Source organism: Chanodichthys erythropterus, chromosome 22 (genome assembly GCF_024489055.1).
Source record: "Chanodichthys erythropterus isolate Z2021 chromosome 22, ASM2448905v1, whole genome shotgun sequence".
NCBI classification, from domain to species: domain Eukaryota; kingdom Metazoa; phylum Chordata; class Actinopteri; order Cypriniformes; family Xenocyprididae; genus Chanodichthys; species Chanodichthys erythropterus.
Genome location: NC_090242.1, coordinates 34,292,077 through 34,313,556, shown reverse-complemented (window position 1 = coordinate 34,313,556; position 21,480 = coordinate 34,292,077). Strand labels below are relative to the sequence as shown.

The window sequence follows — 21,480 nt, the reverse complement described above, 5'->3', positions numbered from 1 at the left end:
TAATATCTTGATTTATCACATCTTAACAGCAAAACAAGTTGTTTGAAATATGGATTATGATTTAAAGACTACCATTGCCAATTTTACACAAATACCTCAAATGCACAATTAATGAAAATATTGTAATAAACAATCATAAAGAATCAAAACACATCCCTTCAAAAAACATTTTATGGCAAAACTAGTTTTCTAAACTATTATTTTGACCTTCTCTAAAGGTTCCCCTTGACAAACAATCAAACTTCACTGCTAATTTTAGCAAATTATCCAGCTTTTGATTAATCTAAATGTCACATTATTTACTTGTAAGTGTATTATTTGTGAGTGATGGATCTGAACATGAACTTTATTCAGACAACTTCGGGCAATTTTTGGCATGAGTCTGTAGTTGAGATAATCGGGTGAAAATCTCTCCACACTGAGTGCATGTGAACAGTTTTTCTCCAATGTGAATTCGCATGTGCGCATTAAATTGTTCCTCCAGACTGAAAGTCTGTTGACACTGAGTGCATTCGAGCACCTTTTCTCCAGTGTGAATTCTTATGTGATCATTTAATTGCCACTTGTAACTGAAAGTCTTTTCACACTGAGTGCATATATAAGGCTTCTCTCCAGTGTGACAACGAATGTGTTTTGTAAGGGTTGATTTGTGCCGCCAACTCTTTCCACAGTAATTGCATGTATAAGGCTTTTCTCCAGTGTGAGTATTTAAGTCCTCTTTGCTAATGAACCTCTTTTCACACTGAGAGCATGAATGAGGCCTCTCTCCAGTGTGAAATCGCATGTGCACAATTAGATGTCCTTTGATACTGAACCTTTTATCACACTAAGTGCATACATGATGCCTTTCTCCAGTGTGAGATCTCATGTGTGTTTTAAGCTGTGATTCGTATGTGTAACTCTTAGGACACTCAGAGCAGTCGAACCGTTTTTCTCCGTGAATTTTTTTTATGTGACTGTTGAGGGATGATTTATCTCTGTACCTCTTTCCACACTCAGAGCAGGTCAAAGATCCTTCGACTCCAGATTTTTCAGCTTGTGTTTGTATTAAATTCTCTTCAGTCAGTGAATCAACTGTGTTTCCATCTTCATTTCTGAAATGATGAGGTTTTTGAAACAGATGTTTGCCTTTATTTTTATGTGTCGGTTCTCCATCTTCATTAGTGAAATGGTGTTTGTCTTCAATCACTTCAATCAGGTCTAAAATCAACATATTAAATTCAATTTTAAAAAAGGGCAAATGAGAAACAAAAATAAAGTTAATTTTTAATTTAGCATAAATCTAGTTTACAACAGACTCTACTAATATCTCAGTTTAGATGTATTTTTATATGTCAGTTTTCATCTTAATGTTCCTCATCAGTCATTAAAAAGAACGAAGGAAATCACAAACCTATTTGTTCGTCTGTATCTTCATCTTTCACTCTGCAGGGTTCTTCCTTAAACTCCATCTTTACAATAGTATGTCAGTAGTTTCTCCTGGAGTAATTCCTCCTGCTTGCTTCTCACCTATGGGAAGATGGGAATATTCCCAGAATTTAAACTCTCATGAACAACTGTGGAATCAGCTTTAATGACTGAAGATGTGAATTGTGGTCACTGTTGCATATTTAGCAGATGATCACACACTTATAATCACTCTTGATTATCAAAGTCTAAGTGTTTTGCTTAAATAAGTGCTTTTGAAGAAACACTGTAGTATCGTGCTGCAGTACACATTTTATAAGTTGCAGTTCTGGCGACTCCATCTTTACGTTATGCAGTGTGATGGTGCGTTCACACCAGATGCAAATGAAGCGTTAAGCGCGAGTGATTTGTTAAGTCAACGCAAAGGCGCAAATAGACATGCTGCGGTGCGATTCGTGCGAATGAGGCGGTGCGAATGGCGCAATTCATGCGAATAGAAAAATCTGAACTTTGGCGAAAATTCGAGCCACGTTAACCAATCAGGAGCTTGCTCTAGTAGTGACGTGATTACGATGTAGCGAGAGGCGGCAGAAATCCAAAACAAGAGTGGAAGACAAAATCATTGAAGAGAGTGAGTGAAGACGTCAGACAATCTGGTAAGTTGTAAAAATGCTCTTTACTTAATTTGAGCTATTATATACATATTGAGACTTAAAGCTAGCTAAAGCCGTCAACTTGAGCCATATTCGCCATATTTTACAACTACTTTCCTGCTGACGAGTTGATGTGTCTATTCAGAGGAAGTGTGCAGAAATGAGACGAGCCACCTGGCAGAAACCCCTCTCATGATGCAAATTCACGGCTGTTGTGAAGTGAATCTGGCGATACAATACGCATCACGATACAGGGGTTACAATACGATATATTGTGATATATTGCGATACTGTAAGAAAGGCGATATATTGCAATATTTCTAGTTTTTTTTTAGAAAAATAATGTAATTTTAGAAAAAAAAAATGGTCATAAAGAACACACCACCATATGCATTAAATCTTATAAACAACTTTATTTTATATAATCAATACAGTATCATTTGCTTTTATATCACTATCATTACTTTGTGCAATCTAAGGGAAAATAGTAAAGTGACTGCAGGATACTTTAGGTGTATAGGTTTTAAAGGTTCAGTATAGCAGTTTTTAATTTCTAAACTATTTACCAACTAGTGCATAGTCCATTTCATGTCTGTTTTATATTTAATACTGTAAACATGCATGCTTTAAAGCAGTCATATGTATAAAGTAGGCATGTGACGGTATCAAATTTTCATATTGCGATTAATTGCTGAAGCTTTTATCATGGTATACGGTATTATCACAAATAATATTGAAATAAGTGTTGTCATAGTATAACAGGTTTAAGAACTTTTTGTAATAACAAAAATAACTGAATGTTTAAATACAATAATACACAAAAAGAATATAAAGTCAAATTTTCAGACAGATTAAAGTGCAAAAGAATTAGGCTATAAAGAACAACAGGTAACACTTTACAATAAGGTCTCATTATTTAATGCATTAACTAAGATTAAGCAACAGCTACATTTGTTACAGAAAGTATTATTTTTTGTTAATGTTAGTTAAGAAACACAACTGATCATTGTTAGTTTTATCTCAGGTCCATTAAGTTCTTTTGATTTCAGTAATGTTATTAAACAGTAACTAAGAAATTAACATTAACTAAGAAAAATTAATGCTTTATAAGTATTTTTCATTGTCAGTTTAGTAATAATGAATTAACATGTTAACTAATGAAGCCGTATGTCTTTAAGTTTTACTGAACAATAATAAATAATCAGAACATTTCTAATCATTAGGGCATGTTGTAGTCCAGATTAAAATATATGTTTGAGGTATTTTAAAAACTTCACTAGCGCAGCTGGTTTGTTTATTGCGTTTCCGGGGTAACTGCTGCACTCTGCTGTTCCATCAGCACCCACTGCTGTCAGAGAGTGAACGTGTACTTTCATTCAGTGCGTCGCCTTCACTCGTTCTGCCATGTGCTTCTCATGTACGTTGGGCTTGTTTACATCTAACAGTGGTGTTATACGCATTTTATACGGTTGATGGGGAAAGTATTCTTATATGCATAGTATTCTTATATTCATCATAAAAATTAATAGTTGGTAATAAATGATTATTTATGGTATTTTGAAATGCCCACAATAACAATACAGTGCATATTCATTATCGCAATGTATCGCATTACTGAATATTGGCACAAGTCTAGTATAAAGTGCTATTTAAATAAATGTGCCTTCACTGAAGTGCTGAACAGAGCTGATGCAAACATATCCAGATCGCTATGATCAGATGCTTTCTTTGTGCTGTCACCACTGTCATTTTTCTTGTGTTTATTTTGTTACTGAGAGGACAGTACATATATCTATCAAACGACTCTCTCAGCAGCGCGGATGGCAATGGGATATTAAGTGAGCTCTCAGATTCAATGTGTTTCCCAAGTTTTGGATTTTAACATGGCCTATTTTGCAAACAACTGACTCTTGTCGATCTCCTTAGTGGGTTCTTTATAGTTGAAGCCAAAATGAGTCCACACACTTAATAATTCTATCATCTTGTGAGCTGGGTTTGCTAATGCTAACGCTATTGATACGTTCTGAGATAACGCTGATCTAGTGGTTGGGTTTTATACAGTCTGTGGTTTAAACCAAACACGAAAGTTTATTATTTGCATGCGTTTAAAAGCCTCACCAGTTAAACATTTCAATCGCCTGCCATACTGTTCACGCTCTTTTCTGAGTGTGTACTACACTCAAAATGTGCTCACACTAAAAGCCTGTCACAGCGCTTAAAGTCCGCGTGAACCGGAAGTTGCAAACGACTTTTCTCCAGTGCTGTGACGTATTTCCAAGTGAAACGGAATATTGAATAGAGGGCAGGGTTTTATTTTAGCGCTCCTCCTCTCCATCTCTCGCTCATAGCAGACTAACGGTCGGAGGGGAGTGGTTTAAGTGTTTACAACCCAAGCCGTCAAACTGATGTCATCTGAGAAGGGGCACCGTTGCAGAGGGGAGGAGCATTTTCAGATTTTGATTAAATATTATGAAGCCAAACAATTTTTTTGTGTGGATTGACTTTCACGGATGAATTGTTCACCACAAAACTAGCAATTTGAGCTAACAAAATAAATAAGGTCAATTTTGATTTCATGTGTACTTTAAGGGGGGGTATCATGCACAGTTTCTGCCAATCTCATGTTAATCGAGTACCTATAGAGTAGTAGTGCATCCTTCATATCTCCAAAAAGTCTTTAGTTTAATCATATTTATGAAAGATAAATACGCTACCGAGCATTTCCGAAAACAGCCGAGTGAACGTTTGAATTATACGCTGTAATGCGATCTCATGTGAACATATTTTCCATTTGTGGAATCACCGGTTTCACAATATTTCGCCAACGAAAACAGTAACTTGGCTTATTTAATAGGCCCATTTTCTTTTCTGTTACTTTATTAATTTCTTGTTGTGGGGCAAGTAAAAATTTTGGCGGAGCAAGTAAAAATTTGAACCACTGGCCCAACTGGAATAATCCTTAGCATTGAGCCTTGCAATTTATTTAATATTTTGACTAAAAACAGTGAAGTTATTGATTTTGTTTCATAATAAATAATCATAAAAGTTAAAAAAAAAAAAAAAAAATAAGCATTCCAGTATACAACCAGCAGGAGAGCAGGGTGTTACATTTATTTTCATAAAATAAAAATTAGTATTAATATAAAAAGTATTAGAATAAAAATGGGTTTTGCACTTTTGGTCCCTTCAGACTTCTCTCCGCCGCCTGCTCATAGAGACCAATTTATTATAAAGCATTTATTGGGTTGTTGTAGTTACTATGATTAGAAATAGCTGCATTTGTGTTTTAACAACGTTTAGCTCACGAGTTATTGATCCGGGAAGTTCGAATCTGTGAATATATTGCAAACTTGACTGCATTTCTTTATGTTTGAGTCCAACAAATTCAAAATGAGTCGCGCATTATTTGTGTGCATTATAAACGTTATGGAGCTGAATGAAACACTACTGCCAGCCAGCGAGACATTAAAGAGAAGGTTTGTCCGAGCTCACAGCAAGGAACGCACATATCTTTGCGAGGGAATGCAAATATTGCGAGATTTGAACTTTTTCCCCTCCCCTTACATCCCATCCCATCCCAAAATTTTTTCCACCACAACTACCCTTTAGGAGCTTCACTTCGATTAATTTATGATAGATTCACTTCATTAACTGACTCGATTAGATTCTGATTTCTGCTTAAAAATGATACAATGAATGTAGGCTACTTACAGTCTGAAAAACAGCAGATTTAGAGCAGAATGACAAAGACAGGCCACTTCACGTTTATGTTCTCTTCCCTCGCTCACTTCTTCTCCTATGCTGCGTTCCAATTCGCCTACTTATACTACGCCCTAAAAGTATGTACTCTTTCTGTGAACAAAAAGTACTTACTTTTGAGTGTGTAGTAAAAGAGTAGACAAGCTTTGGGACATACTAACACGTCATACAATCGCGTCTTTTCTCTCTGTCGCATCCTGTCACCGTAAACTGGCCTGTCAATCATCTTACTTCCTCCACATTTCATTTAGCTAATTTCCTACCGTATCGGAGTGAAATGCAGCACGTTGATCTGCAGTCGCGGGTCTTTCATGTGGAGAACTCTCCTCATATTAATGCAGAATGATGCATTTAAAAGTTAATGGCCATTATCGGATCTTCATAAAAGTCCACATTGGTATTTGCAGATGAAAAATAACACGGGTAACATTACATATATATTTTCTATCAGGTTAAACTGATTATTAGTCACTCAAATCTCTCAGCGTCGATTGCATATATCCGCCATGTTTTGTAGTTTTTTAACACTTTTTACTCGTGTTTGTAGTTCTGAACTGAATCCTCGTCCAATGCGCAATGGGTTGTGGGCAATATTAGCCTCTATAGTGTGCACGGATCCACACTTCGAAAATCAACCGGAAATAGTAGACCATCCGGGGACTTTTGCCATACTCTTTTCAACATACTATGCTTTGGGACACACTTATTTTAATCTCACATACTATTTAGGGTGGATAGTATGGACATTGGAACGCAGGGCTAGACTCGGGTGTGTCTTTGCTTCGGTTGGACGAACGCCCTCTACTGGCGGAAACCATATTAAACTATTTAACCCTCAAATTATATAAAACCTCGACAAGCTGTTATCTTGACTGACATTAAAACAGTTTATCTCCCCAAACATGTTTAATTCAGAAGTATTGATTAAAAAATAACATATTTCATATGTGATACAGCTGCAACTGTATTACTTTATGGACTCCTTCAACTTGGATGTTTCTGATATTGATTTTAATGTAAATCTTGACTTCATTTTAAAGTTCATTATATTCATTATAAAATGATTTGAAGATTTAGATAAGCAACATAAATAAAATGTTCTGGAAACTCATTTTAACATTAACCAATTTTTATTTTTCTTTCAGTTTCACAAAAAACAAACAAAAATGAAGCAATATCTTCAGGGTTGGTCTAGGCAAAAACAATAAATAAATAAATAAATAAATAAACAGCCACTGACTAAACCCACTTACAACTAAATAAACCCTGTAAGTCTTATCTATGGGTCTTACCTAACTCTTTGGCTAAACCAAACACAGGAGAAAACAAATAAATAAAAGAAAAAGGCACCCAATCCATACGGTTTCAGTAATAAATGTAAAATTATGTTTATACAATATTTACAGAAAAAAGGGCAACACAAATACCACAATAAAGAGACAAAATGAAAAATACAACAGGTGGAACACAAAGTCAAAATGAGGTCACTTTACAAAGTTAGCGAATTAAAGAACATACAGTTTACAGATCACAAATCATAAGAAAACTACACTGTAACTCACAAAACAGCATGCCAACAACATCTCTCTTCTCTACAGCATCAACGGTGTATTCCTCTCCAGTCCGTGAATCCTGGGGAACGTCTAGGAACATGTTTATTTATCATATGTGCACACAAGTAAATGTGTTCATTACTTAAATCACTCAATAAGAACAAGTTTTGATTTTCTTGTTGTAACAAATTCTACACACAATTTAAGTATCTAGAGATGCAATGAATGACTGAATTATTAATAGAGCGTCACCACTTTACAGTCAAATTTAATTTGTACAGCATGGAGATAATTACTATATTTACTCCCCAACATAAACAAAAGCATTCCTACTGAAATTGGGAAATTGTTAATAGACATTTTCCAGCAAACTGAATTCCTGAATTATAGAATAGGGAAACATTTATATCTATTATACAGTATAGGCATTATGCAGGTTCAATTAATTATGTGCAAATGTTTGCTCCAATAGTCAATCCATTGACAAGTTGCAGTTTTTACTCCCCCATATTTTAATTGAAGATATGTCACAATAACATTGAATGCAAAATTAATTTCCCTAAATCAACCTGGTTTTAATGAAGGCAAAGATGTCTGAATTCATCTAATTCACGGAAATATAAAATAACAACACAGTTATTACAATAAGTATTACATTTACAAATAATAACACTGGTAACAACATGCCACTTGAGGCCTTCTGTGCCAATTCTGGGTCGCTCCTATTACCCCAAGGTTTATCTTTTTGTTCTTTTACAATAAAAAAACTATAACATTTACTCCACAAATCCAAAAACACTGTTGTGTCCACAAATCCAGCATGCTCCAGTAATTTATAGTAATATCTTCAGTATTACTCAAATGTTATTTATGTAACACTATCTAGTGTAAGTGATAAATCCTGTTTGACATTTGTGCTGGCTATTGTATACAGGCCACAGGGCACCATACAGACTTTATCAAGTCTGCAGATAAAGTCCTATTTGTTAGTGATTTTATATTATCCATGTGGATAATGAAAAAGATGCATTTACAGACATCCTAAACCAGGGGTCTCCAAACTCTGTCCTCGAGGGCCAATGTACTGCTAGGTTTAGCTCCAACTTGTTTGAAACAACTTTCGTTCTCATGTTCATTCATGTTTATTTGATGCAATAAATTAACTAGTTGGAAGAGATGATCAGTTCACTAGCCGCTTGAGCTGAGGTGCTACAGCCATCTGTCACAACTCATTAAAAAACCACAAAACGGTTTTTATTGTTCGAATTTCTCAAAAAATTACAGTTTGAAAGTTGGGACTTTGTTTATTGCCATAAGTAACCTGCTCTGTCTTGTCTGTCGATCTGTTGTCAGTGTTCTCTTTGCTCCACAATGTATTTTTCACACGTGACAGAGCCATGGCGTGTCGGACAAAGCAACATTAACTAAGGGGAGCGGGTCTTTGCGAAGGGTCAGTTGGGGCTGGAGCTACATTCTGCAGGACTTTGGCCCTCCAGGACTGAGTTTGGACACCCCTGCTCTATAATCTACTGGAGTTAGACAACATGTGTCAGGACCCACTCACTGCCATAATAATACTTTAGATATAATATTGTAAATGAAGTTAATAATGACAGAATTATCATTTTTTGGATTAAAGGAGAGATTAAACAAATATGTAAACATAGGTGAAATAATACCAGATGCTATTTTAAGAACAGAGAGCAATATGGTCAGGACCTGAAGATTTATTCACATGTACATCTTTTAGAGCTAACTCTCTAGTCCATAGATGCCATTCTGCACCCAGAAATTCTTAATTTAAATTATTATAATTATTTATTTGGAATGTAGGCCCAGATGCAATAAAATGACTATTAAAGCTGTTAAGCATTTGCTGTTTGTCTGCAATTCTAATCTTAATCTTTAATCAAATTTAATTTAAATGAAAAAAAAAAAAACTTAAATATATGAATGCATCTAAACAGCTAAAACAAAATATGCATTATGATTTAATTCTATTGTTGGCACTTTTATACAAATGCATTATATGCACAATTAATAAAAATAATTATAAGAAACAAAACACATCCCTTCACAAGTCGCTACACTAGTTTTCTAAACTATTATTTTGACCTTTCCAAAGGTTCCTCTTGTCAAACAATCAAACCTCAGTACTAATTATCCAGCTTTTGCTTAATCTGAATGTCAAATTATTTACTTGCAAGCATATATATATATATATATTTATTTTTGCCAGTGATGGATCTGAATTTTGCTCATTGAGGCAACTTCAGACAACATTTTTTCTTATGAGTGTGTAGACTAGATGTTTGGGTGAAATTCTTCCCACATAAAGAGCATTGATGTGGCTTCTCTCCAGTATGAACTCTCCCATGATCTTTCAAGGATTTTGAATAAGTGAATTTCTTTCCACAGTGTAAGCACTGATACAGTTTCTCTCCAGTATGAATTCTCTCATGGTGTTTTAAGTAATCTGCCCGAGCAAAACTCTTTCCACAGTGAGAGCACTTAAACGGTTTCTCTCCAGTATGAACTCTCTGGTGTATTTTTAAGGCACCCAATGTAGTGTAGGTCTTCCCACAGTCAGAGCACACATGAGGTCTCACACCAGTATGAACACGCTCATGCAGTTTTAAGGTGTGCCTTACTGAAAAACCCTTCCCACAAAAAGAACAAAAATGAGGCTTTACACCAGTATGAATTTTAAGATGTATTTTTAAGCTTGATGCCGCAATGAATGTTTTGTCACACTGGTCACAGCTGAATGATCTCACTCCAGAGTGAGAGCGCAAATGAGAGGTGAGAGCGCTTTTGTAAGTGAAACGTTTTCCACACTGAGTGCATATGAACGGTTTTTCTCCAGTGTGAATTCTCATGTGTTCTTTTAAGGCTCCTTTCTTAATAAAACTTTTCCCACATTGAGTGCACGTGAACAGATTTTCTCCAGTGTGAATTCTCATGTGCTCATTTAGGTGTTCTTTCTGAATGAAACTCTTTCCACACTGAGTGCATGTGAACGGTTTTTCTCCAGTGTGAATTCTCATGTGGTCATTTAGATGTCTTTTGTGAAGGAAACTCTTTCCACACTGAGAGCATGTGAATGGTCTTTCTTCAGTGTGAATTCTCATATGTCTCTTCAGATTTGATTTCTGTGTGAAACTCTTTCCACACTCAGAGCAGGTGAAAGATCCTTTGACTCCAGATTTTCCAGCTTGTTTTTGTGTGAAATTCTCTTCCGTCTTTGAAACGGCTGCATTTACATCTTCATTTTTTAAATGAGTGTTTTGAAATAGATGTTGTTTTTCTTCATTTTTATATGTCAGTTTTCCATCTTCATTTGTGAAATTATGAGGTTTGTCTTCATTCACTTCCAATGGGTCTAAGTTCAACATATTAAATTGCCAAAATTCAATTAAAGAAAGACAAATGGGAAACAAAGAAAAAAATTTTCATTTTAAAGTTCATTTTTAATTTAGCAAAATTCTTATGTATTGTTATATCCTCATGAGAACCAGTTTTTATGTGAATTTATTTTTTAATGTTATTACATTGTTTGAAACATAAGAAACAAAAGGATTTAAAAATGTCTCAAAATAGCACAGTTGAGTACACTTAGATGTACTTAAGATTATCTTAAGAAGTACTATTATTCTCCCGGTTTTACAGACAAGGCTTGAGCTAGTCCTAGACTAAAATGCATGTTTGAGCTGCTTTAACTGAAAGCAACTTGTGCTGACACATCTTAAAATATGTCACTGCCATTGTTTTATCTCAAGATGCTCATCAACAGTAATGTTTTTTTTCAAGTAGTTTATAAAAGTTACTTAAATATCCTAATTGAACTAAGGCCTAATTCTGGCTTAGGCTAAGCCCTGTCTGTGAAACTGGGCATTAGAATTAAGCACAAAATTAGTGCGTGAAAATAGAGCACTTTAAGTACATTATATGGAAGTGTACTTTTTTCACCTGAGCGAATAGATTAACTGATTGTAATATTATTTCAGTTACAAAAAGTTAATTCTATTAACTGATCCAAATATTCATAATTATAAGTTATTAATTATTTACATTTCCCTTTTGAGCCAATTTGCTACATTTGTATAAAGATGATTCTTAACTGTTATGAAAGATGTAAAAGAATCATTTGATATACCATTTATTTACTCTATGCAATATGTGTAAAATTGCCATAAAGGTAGTAGTAATGGGTAGTCGAATTCTATACAATGTATCTAATTTGCATATTAATGTGTTCTTGAGGCAACATGTCATGAAAAAAGATGTGTAATAATGGGAGTAATAACTTGGCAACATTTTCATAAGAATTCTTTTCCTATTAACATGCCTTGCCTTTCCCCTCAAAATGCCTAATAAATATACTGTAAGTCCAGGTGTCTTCTATAGAAATCAATGACCTCATTCATAACAGAAAGACATATTATGATTCGAAACCCCATAACGTTTTCCTGAGATGTTTATTTATGACAATTTGAAAATGAGTCAGATTCAAATGATAATTACAAAATATTATCATATTTCCGTAAGTGAGTGAGTGCTAAATCTGATCATTCAGTCAATGTCAGTTAATTTTAAAAATAAAAAGGAGAGTTTTCATGGTAAAACCTCCAAACTCTGAAAAGCCCTGAATGTGCTCTATACAAAACTGGGACATGTATGGTCTCAGAGAAATTCACTAAAATATAATGTCCTCTACAGAGGAAAAAAAGTCTATGCCTGGGTCTCAGGAGGATATGTCGGTTTTCATCTTAACGTTCCTCATCAGGTGTTAAAGAGAATGAAGGAAAACACCAACCTATTTGTTCCTCTGTATCTTCATCTTTTATTCTGCAGGGTTCTTCTTTAATCTCCATCTTTACAATAGTATGTCAGTAGTTTCTCCTGGAGTAATTCCTCCTGCTTGATTCTTCTTCTCCTGTGGGAAGATGGGAATATTCCCCAACATCTAAACTCTCATGAACGGCTGTCAGAGCAGCTTCACTGACTGAAAGTGTGAATTGTGATCGCTGTTGCTCACTTAGCAGATTATCATAACACTTACAATCACTCTCAATTATCCAGCTTTAAGTGTTTTGCTAAAATAACTATTTAGAAACAATTAAATTCCTCTAGCTGATTTTTATGTTGTTCTTGACTTACATTAAATATGATTTAGATGCATTAAAACTCTGTTTAATAGGGTTCACCTGTTTATTGTAGAAAATGAAAACAAATCATATATTCACAAATTCTAATGAGAAAAACCAGTCAGAAAATTAGTTTACGTTTCAATAATGTACAACGGTTTATTTTGATTCACTAAAATGTCGTTTGGATTGAGATTTCTCCTAATAAATGATACAATGAATGTACTCACAGTCTGAAAAACAGCAGAAATTAATATAATAGAATGAACGGCTGTGTTCCACTTCATATGTTTATGTTCCCTTCCCTCGCTCTTCTTCTCCAGGACTCGTGTGTCATTGCTTCGGTTGCACGAACACCCTCTAGTGGCGAAAACAATCGCTATTAAACTATCTAACCTTCATAGATTAGAATGTTTACAAGACAACCAAGAAAAGATCTGTTATCTTGTTTGAGATTACATCAACACTATTTATCTCCCCAAATATGTTTGCTTTGAAACAAAGATTCAAACTTCAAATATCTGCTGGAGTTTGCATTTGTATTTACCTTCTAGACTCCTTCAACCCCATATGAAAAAAATAAATGTATTGCTAAATTATTAGTTTATATTTGTGTTTGTTAGAGTACATTTTTAAGGATGAATCGCCTCTTTAAATTTACATAGAAAAACATCTGGTGCCATTACTGTTTAGCAATGCTGAATAGAAAATGAAACCCCCTGATTTAATGAAAACTTCAATTTAGCCTATAATTTTATTATGATCACATTTTGTTCATTTTTATTTATCATATTTTCACATTGTGCAGAGAGTGATTTATACCTTTAATCAGGAAAATCTCACTAAGATATTTTTAACAGGCATGTCCTAAGAAAAGCAGCCCTAATTTTCATACAGACCTCAAATCAATTAATAATTAAAAGAGGTTACATTTTGATTATTGATTATCACTCTTATTATAATCACTCACGTCAATCATTCAAAAAAGGATATATGTATCTATAGTGAAGAGGCAAGGGAATTTTGATTATCTCCCTTCAGTAATATACTGAATAACAGTATTGTTTGCGTACAAATGAAACTTTGCATTAACAATATTGGAATCAAGACCATTTATGTATAAAGTTATTAAAATGGCCCCAGAACAGATCTTTGGGGGACTCCCTTAACAACCTCGATAAAATTTGATTGAACTGTACGGGAAATTTTACTGAAGAATAGTTTGCAGTTTCATCAGCAGAAGCCATCTTCAAATCTCACAAGGAGTTCGTAGGCCGCTCTGCGCACATTAACATTTCCACAACAATTTTACTCTTAACAAAGTCTGTTAACTACATCATTACTTAGGTTAAACAATTCTGATTGGCTAAGAAAATTTAAAAAATTTGTAATTTTCCATAAATGGTCAGATAGTCAGAAGCGCATCTCCATCCATCACGATGCTGATGCTGGAACCGTGGATTTAGGTACCGGATGTCCTTATAGATCATGGCAAGGCATCTTCAGGTCTCAAGCAGCCAGTTGTCAGTTGTTGCTCTAAACTATTATTTTGACCTTTCCCAAAGGTTCCTCTTGTCAAACAATCAAACCTCCATACTAATTTCAGTAAATTATCCAGCTTTTGACCAGATGAGTCATTATGATTATGTGTAGTTTCTAGTTATCTAGTTATGTCACTAGTTACTGGTGTGATATTTTCGAGTCCATTGTGGTTCATGAAATGACTCAAAATCTGCTGTTGATCACTTCGTGAGTACATTAAGTGTATTAATTTCATTAACTAGAATAAATCTAAAGTTGACAACTTATGTGAGCACAACCAGTGTATGGTTTGCTGAACAAATTACTTGAATGTGGGACAATGACCTTCTTCATCACAGTATCCTAATGCCAAGGATTCATTGATATGCTGACTGAAGACTGTTGGGACACTACACAGGATGGCTCTGTTTGTTGAAATGGAGTCATTTGCACCTCAACGACCATTTGTACCATTTGCTTCACAAAACACGTGCTTTCCACTACATACTATTTATCTTCTTTTGTGTTCTAACATGTAACTATGTAATGTTTGGTCTCATTTGGCGGCTTATAAAATGAACTGAAGTGTGGTGTACTTAATAGAGATATTAAAGTATCCTAATGTGTAGTACCATTGCAGAAACATGCATTGAGGAGAATATGTTAACATACTTCTCCCCCTCTTCATCACCACCCATTTGCCTTCAAGTTTATGGTCTTTTGGTTTCCTGTCAGTTGGTTTTAACATCTCTATTCCACTCATGTTTAACAATGCTCAAGGTAAACTGGTGATCTTGGTGAAGGGTTTTAACTCTGCCACTCTTGCACACCAGAGCATAACCTCATAGACAAGAAAGGCTTTTACGGCATCTTCTGCACAGCAGTGCATTATTTTTTACAGCAGTTTTTCTATACAGTATTTGGTTCCATTCTACTGTCGCTATATCTAATCATGTAACTTAATAAATACATTTGCATGTTTTAAATGCTTTGAGAACTGTTAATGTTGAAAGCTGTAACTTACATTATCTAAATGTTCAGGTTAAATCCTGTGTTTATCTATCAGTTCCAAAAAATATTTTTACTTTTAAAAGGTTAAAAAATAATTAATTAAATTGGAGTCAGATTAATTACTGAATTATGCATGTCATCCTTCAAATGCTTTCTGCAGCTTAATCTTCCAGCCTTATACTGTAAAAACTCAAATAAAGAAATTGATGCTAAATGACCATTTGAGAAAACATTTTCACCTGAATAATCCAGATTGATTGTAAGTGATGATCATTTGCACAGTTCACACCTTCAGTCAGTGAAGCCACTCCCACAGCCATTCATGACAGTTTAAATGCTGGGGAATATTCCCATCTTCCCACAGGAGAAGAAGAAGCAAGCAGGAGGAATTACTCCAGGAGAAACTACTGACATACTATTGTAAAGATGGAGTTTGAGGAAGAACCCTGCAGTATGAGAGATGAAGAGACAGAGGAACAAACAGTTTGGTGTTTTCCTTTATTCCCTTTATTGACTGATAAGGAACATTAAGAAGAAAACTGATATATAACAATACATCTGAAACTAGATAGATTTTTGCTAAATAGAGGTTCACTTACATTCCTTCTTGTTGTAGCTGTCACGGCTCGCAGATGCATTGTTTCCTTTCTGTCGCGTGTTCTGTGTTGTGACAGCAGTGGGCGTGGATGTGTGTGTGTGTTCCAGGCCACGTGGCTCATCATAACGTCACCTGCAAGTCATCACCTCACCAGCTGCTACTCATTATCTCCCCTATATCTGCTCACCTCATTCTCTCCTCCGTCAGATCGTTGTTTGGTTGTTTGTGCTGTGTTGTCTCGTCCTGTTCCTGCTCGGAGTTCCAGTCGTGTCTTCTCCTGTTCCAGTTCGGTGTTCTTTGTCTGGACCTTGGATTATTATCATCATCATCACTTCTCTGCACAACCATCTACCGATCATCTCAATCCCTGCGTCACCAGAGATCCGCCATTACTGTGACTGTGTTTACCTCATTTTCTGACCATTGTTAATAAATCTGTAAACTCGCATTAGCTTCCTGTGATCAATCATGACAGTAGCATTGTCTTTCTTTAAATGAATATTGAAAATTGAATATGTTGATTTTAGACCCAATGAAAGTGAATGAAAACAAACAACATCGATCTCAAAAATCACATCATTTCACAAATGCAGATGGAAACACAGTCATTCCCAAGACTAAAAAGAATTTCACACACAAAAAAGGTGGGAAATCTGGAGTCAAAGGACCTTTCACCTGCTCTGAGTGTGGAAAGAGGTACACACGTAAACCAGACCTTAACAGACACATGAGATTTCACACTGGAGAGAATCTGTTAACATGCACTCAATGTGGAAAGGATTTCACAGAGAAAGGAAAGTTGGATGTACACATGAGAGTTCACACAGGAGAAAGACCGTTCGGATGCACTCAGTGTGGAAATAGTTTTGTTGACAAAGCATGTTTAAAAGAGCACATGACAGTTCACACTGGAGAAAAACCGTTCACATGCACTCAGTGTGGAAAGAGTTTTGCTCAGAAAAGAGTTCTCAACAATCATCTGCGCTCTCACTCTGGAGTGAGAACATTCAGCTGTGATCAGTGTGATAAAACATTTGTTTCGTCAACATACTTAAGAAGGCACCTTAAAGTTCATACTGGTGTGAAGCCTCACATTTGTTCTTTTTGCGAAAAGGGTTTTATAGATCTACAAAAGTTAAAAGACCATGAGCGGATACATACTGGTGTGAAACCTTATGTTTGCTCCGACTGTGAAAAGACCTTCACTACATCCAGTGGCTTAAAAGTGCACCAGAGAATTCATACTGTAGAGAAGCTGTACAAGTGCTCACACTGTGGAAAGGGTTTCTCTTCGTCTTCATACTTGAAATCTCATGAGAAAATTCATACTGGAGAAAAGCCACACCAGTGCTCTTCATGTGGGAAGAGTTTCAACTACTTACCTAATCTGCAGTTACATATTAAGAAGAAGCGTTGCCCAAAGTAGTCCAAATGATGAGAAAAGTTTCATGTTTAACACTCGCAAGTAAATGATTAAGAAAAGCATAAACTGGAATTAGACCAAATTTAGAATTAGAATTTCATCTAAGAAGGTAATTTGTTAAAATTTACAAGTGAAGTTTGATCTTTTGACATAGGAAAATTTTATTTTAAATTTATCTTGATCATTTCTAAAACATCTTGAACATTAGTTCATTAAATTATCATCTCACAAACAAAACAAAGCATTTTTTAGCTTAGCTGTTCAGTGAAGCATTGAGAACATATTGGAAAGGCGTTCTTGTGTTGAAATCACTCAGACTATATGAATGATCATGAGCTGATTTATGGTGTTTGAAACTGAACAAAATATATCAAAATCATTCAAGTTGTGGTATGGGGTAGGCTAGCTTATGGTTGAATGGGGTTTATTAATAGTTGTTTGTTGTATCTATGGCATCTTAAATGTTTTGTGTAATGTAATGATTGCGCATTTTGAAAATATGTGAAATAAAAATTTAGTTCACCTGACTCATTTAGTGTATTTTATTTATTTATTTATTTATTTATTTTATTCCTGCTAAATCTATTCATTACATCTAAATAAATCACAAGTTCCTTTTATTAATATTTCTCACATTTATACAGTGTAGAGTGTGATTTCAAATTTTCAATGCATCACTTCTAAACAGCAAGACTAAAAACAAGTTTGATATGAATTATAGACTATCATTGTTTCACAAATGCATCATATGTGCAATGAAAATAGTTAAACTCCACAGAGAAATAAAACATTCCTTCATAAATCATAGAGTTTTATGGCAACACACTAGTTTTCTGAACTATTATTTTGTTACATCTGTATGAGATGACCATGCACTGCTTGAGCGATTATGCTGGCATGAGCATTTTCACATTGTTGCTTTACTGCTCAGTTCACCTCATATACAATGTGCAATACAAGAGAGGAGCAATACAGGGTTTTGTAAAACAAGCAACACTTAAAATGCAATACACAACAATTTTGACAAATAATTTTTTTTTGCTGACAAAACAATGCAAAAAATCTTTCCATGAAGTTTCATTAGAAAAAAAGTCTAGACAATAGCGCTGCTGTGAAAAAGGTCTATGTTCTTCTTCAAGACACATTACATTTTGTTTATTAAGCACCAAAGGCTACAGTGAACCTTTAAATTCACTGTGTTTATCAAACTGTAAGAACTGTGATTTTATTTTTATTGAGAGAAATCTAAATCTGACAACTTGCATTGAGTTGCTCGGACAGAACTGGAGTTCTGGAGTTTAAGGTAAATCTTTATCTTTCTTAATAATACACATTTTATTAATAATAGACTATTTGTACCATCTTACTTTAAAATGAAATCAAAATGTATATTAAAATCAACAACATCATTAACATAAAACAGTTGAAGGAGTCCAGAAGGTAAATATAATAGCAAACTCCTTAGCAGAAATTTGAAGTTCCCCAAAACAAACATATTTGTTTCAAACAGATCTTATCTTGGCTGTCTTGTATCTAATTTTATAAAGGTTAGATAGTTTAATAGGGATTGGTTTCTCGCCAGTAGAGGGCGCTCGTGCAACTGAAGCAATGATACATCCGAGTATAAGAGAAGAAGAGAAGTGAGCGAGGGAAGGGAACATAAACATGAGAAGTGGAACACAGCCGTTCATTCTGATCTAAATCTCCTGACTGTGTGTACATTCATTTTATAATTTAATAAGAGAAATCTAAATCCAAACGAGTCAGTTTATTTAGCGAATCGCTCAGAAATTAAACGAAATGAACCGACTGTGTTGTACATCGTGAAATGTAAACTTATACTGATGTGATTTTCACATTACAATTTGTGAAGATCATGAGTTGCGTTTTCATTTTATGTAATGAAACCTGGTAAACAGTTTTTTTTAAATGCATATAGATCATATCTAATGTAAGAGCAACATACAAATGCTTCAGGCGTTGAATTGTTTCTAAACAGATTTTTTGAGCAAAACTCAAAGACTTGGGTCAAGTTGGTTTTATATTCGCACATTTGGACTTCTGATAAATTCAGACTTTCCAATAAATGTGTAATAAATTAATGTTTACGAATTTTAAGCAGCGACATGATATTGACAACCAACGATTGTCAACTTACAACATTTTTCACAGTCGATCAAAATAGGCAAGTATTGTTTTAATGGCATATTTACTTGTGAATGTCCACTGAATGTCCAATGTAGTGTGATTAACAAGGCTATTGAATACTGATGTCCGAATGTGCCAATATAAAACCAACTTTACCCAAGTAACACAAAGCTGATTAATTGAGAGTGATTGTAAATGTGATGATCATCTACTAAATAAGCAACAACGACCACAATTCACTAATTTATTCATTTCCTCCCACAGTCGTTCATGAGAGTTTAAATGCTGGGGAATATTCCCATCTTCCCACAGGAGAAGAAGCAGCAAGCTGGATGAATTACTCCAGGAGAAACTACTGACATACTATTGTAAAGATGGAGTTTGAGGAAGAACCCTGCAGTATGAGAGATGAAGATACAGAGGAACAAACAGGTTGGTGTTTTCCTTCATTCTCTTTATTGACTGATGAGGAACATTAAGATGAAAACTGACATATAGCTATACATCTAAAACTAGATACTAACATTAAACTAGATTTGTGTGAAATTGAGAATTTAAACAATATTTATTTTTGTTTCTCATTTCTCATTCTTTTATTGAATTACTGAAATTTAATATGTTGATTTTAGACCCATTGGAAGTGAATGAAGACAAACAGCAGATGTTTCAAAAACCTCAAATTTTCAAAGATGAAGATGGCTTAGTTTCACACAGATGGAATAGTTCTTCACAGAAACAAGCTGTAAAAACTGGAGTCAAAGGAGCGTTCACCTGCTCTGAGTGTGGAAAGAGTTTCAGACAGAAAGGAAAGCTTACTGTGCACATGACATCTCACACCGGAGAAAAACCATTCACGTGCACTCAGTGTGGAGTGAGATTCTTATATAAATCAAAGCTCGAAGTTCACTTAAGATCTCACACTGGAGAGAGGCCTTATTCATGTAATCAGTGTGGAAAGAGTTTCATTCAGAAGGGACACCTAAATGTGCACCTGAGAGTTCACAATGAAGAAAAACCGTTAACATGCACTCAGTGTGGAAAGGGTTTCATTCAGAAAATAGAATTAAATAAGCACATGAGGATTCACACTGGAGAAAAACCGTTCACATGTACTCAGTGTGGAAAGAGTTTCGCTCAGAAAAGCTCTTTCAAAGATCATCTACGCACTCACTCTGGAGTGAGATCATTTAGCTGTGATCAGTGTGATAAAAAATTTGTTGTTTCATCAAACTTGAGACAACACCTCACAATTCATGCTGCTGTGAAGCCTCACAATTGCTCTTATTGTGGAAAGAGTTTTTCACAAATGAACTCTTTAAAAGTGCATGAGAGTATTCATACTGGTGTGAAACCTTATATGTGCTTTGACTGTGGGAAGACCTTCATTACATCCGGTGCCTTAAAAATACATCAGAGAAGTCATACTGGAGAGAAACCTTTCAAGTGCTCACACTGTGGAAAGAGTTTCACTCAGTCTGGATACAAGAAAGATCATGAGAGAATTCATACGGGAGAGAAACCACACCAGTGCTCTTCATGTGGGAAGAGATTCACCTGCTCCTCTTATCTACTGTCTCATAAGAAAAAGTGTTGCCCGAGAGTGTCTAAGTGAGTCTAATTTGAAATTTAGATTAAGCAAAGGATTTTAAGCCTTGGTTTTCCTGCAATAAAACAATAAATCTCATTAATTAGGAGAGAAGATCTCAACAACACCACCTTGCCCAAAATTCTCTCCTCACTCATTTTAGGATTGTAAATATTTACAGTTCTTTTGTTCTGGTCTGGGTATTTAAGGGAATATAGCATAGCAGCCATTTTGGAAACTCTGTAGCCAGAAGACCCCCATGCAGTGATGGGTGAGTGTCTTAAAAACACTCACACACCACTGTGTGTATGCATTTATTACTGTTAGAGTCATCTTTGACCAATTAATGTTATGTATTTATTATTTCTGAACTGGCTTCTAATTGTGTAATCAGCAGTGCGTTTTAACCTGACAAATAAAATGTTTTTGTTGATTCATTCTGTATTATTCTTAAAGTATTAGTTCACTTTCAAATGAAAATTAGCCCAAGCCTACTCACCCTCAAGCCATCCTAGGTGTATATAACTTCCTTCTTTCTCAGAAACACTCTTGGAGATATTTTAATAAATACACTGATGCATCCAAGCTTTATAATGGCAATGAACGGGACCTACGAGTATGAGCTGAAGAAAGCGATTCCATCCACATCCATCCATCATAAAAGTGTACATAAGG

At 35.0% G+C, this 21,480-nt stretch overlaps 3 protein-coding genes across 3 annotated transcripts; 2 read left to right on the top strand and 1 right to left on the bottom strand.

Annotated features, from left to right (window-relative positions):
• Positions 1–8,897: 8,897 nt before the first annotated feature.
• Positions 8,898–12,246, bottom strand: LOC137013122 (gastrula zinc finger protein XlCGF57.1-like). Its single transcript, XM_067376741.1, has 3 exons — positions 12,189–12,246; positions 9,933–10,754; positions 8,898–9,848 (listed from the first exon to the last, which is right to left on the bottom strand). The coding sequence occupies exons 1-3, from the start codon at positions 12,244–12,246 to the stop codon at positions 9,631–9,633; spliced, it is 1,098 nt and encodes a 365-aa protein (XP_067232842.1). The 3' UTR covers positions 8,898–9,630.
• A 3,231-nt stretch (positions 12,247–15,477) lies between these two features.
• On the top strand, positions 15,478–17,075 carry LOC137012316 (zinc finger protein 501-like). Its single transcript, XM_067375438.1, has 3 exons — positions 15,478–15,534; positions 15,857–16,043; positions 16,243–17,075. The coding sequence occupies exons 1-3, from the start codon at positions 15,478–15,480 to the stop codon at positions 17,073–17,075; spliced, it is 1,077 nt and encodes a 358-aa protein (XP_067231539.1).
• A 1,625-nt stretch (positions 17,076–18,700) lies between these two features.
• Positions 18,701–21,194, top strand: LOC137013126 (gastrula zinc finger protein XlCGF57.1-like). Its single transcript, XM_067376751.1, has 3 exons — positions 18,701–18,784; positions 19,485–19,652; positions 19,850–21,194. The coding sequence occupies exons 2-3, from the start codon at positions 19,595–19,597 to the stop codon at positions 20,830–20,832; spliced, it is 1,041 nt and encodes a 346-aa protein (XP_067232852.1). The 5' UTR covers positions 18,701–18,784; positions 19,485–19,594; the 3' UTR covers positions 20,833–21,194.
• The last annotated feature ends 286 nt before the right edge of the window (positions 21,195–21,480 follow it).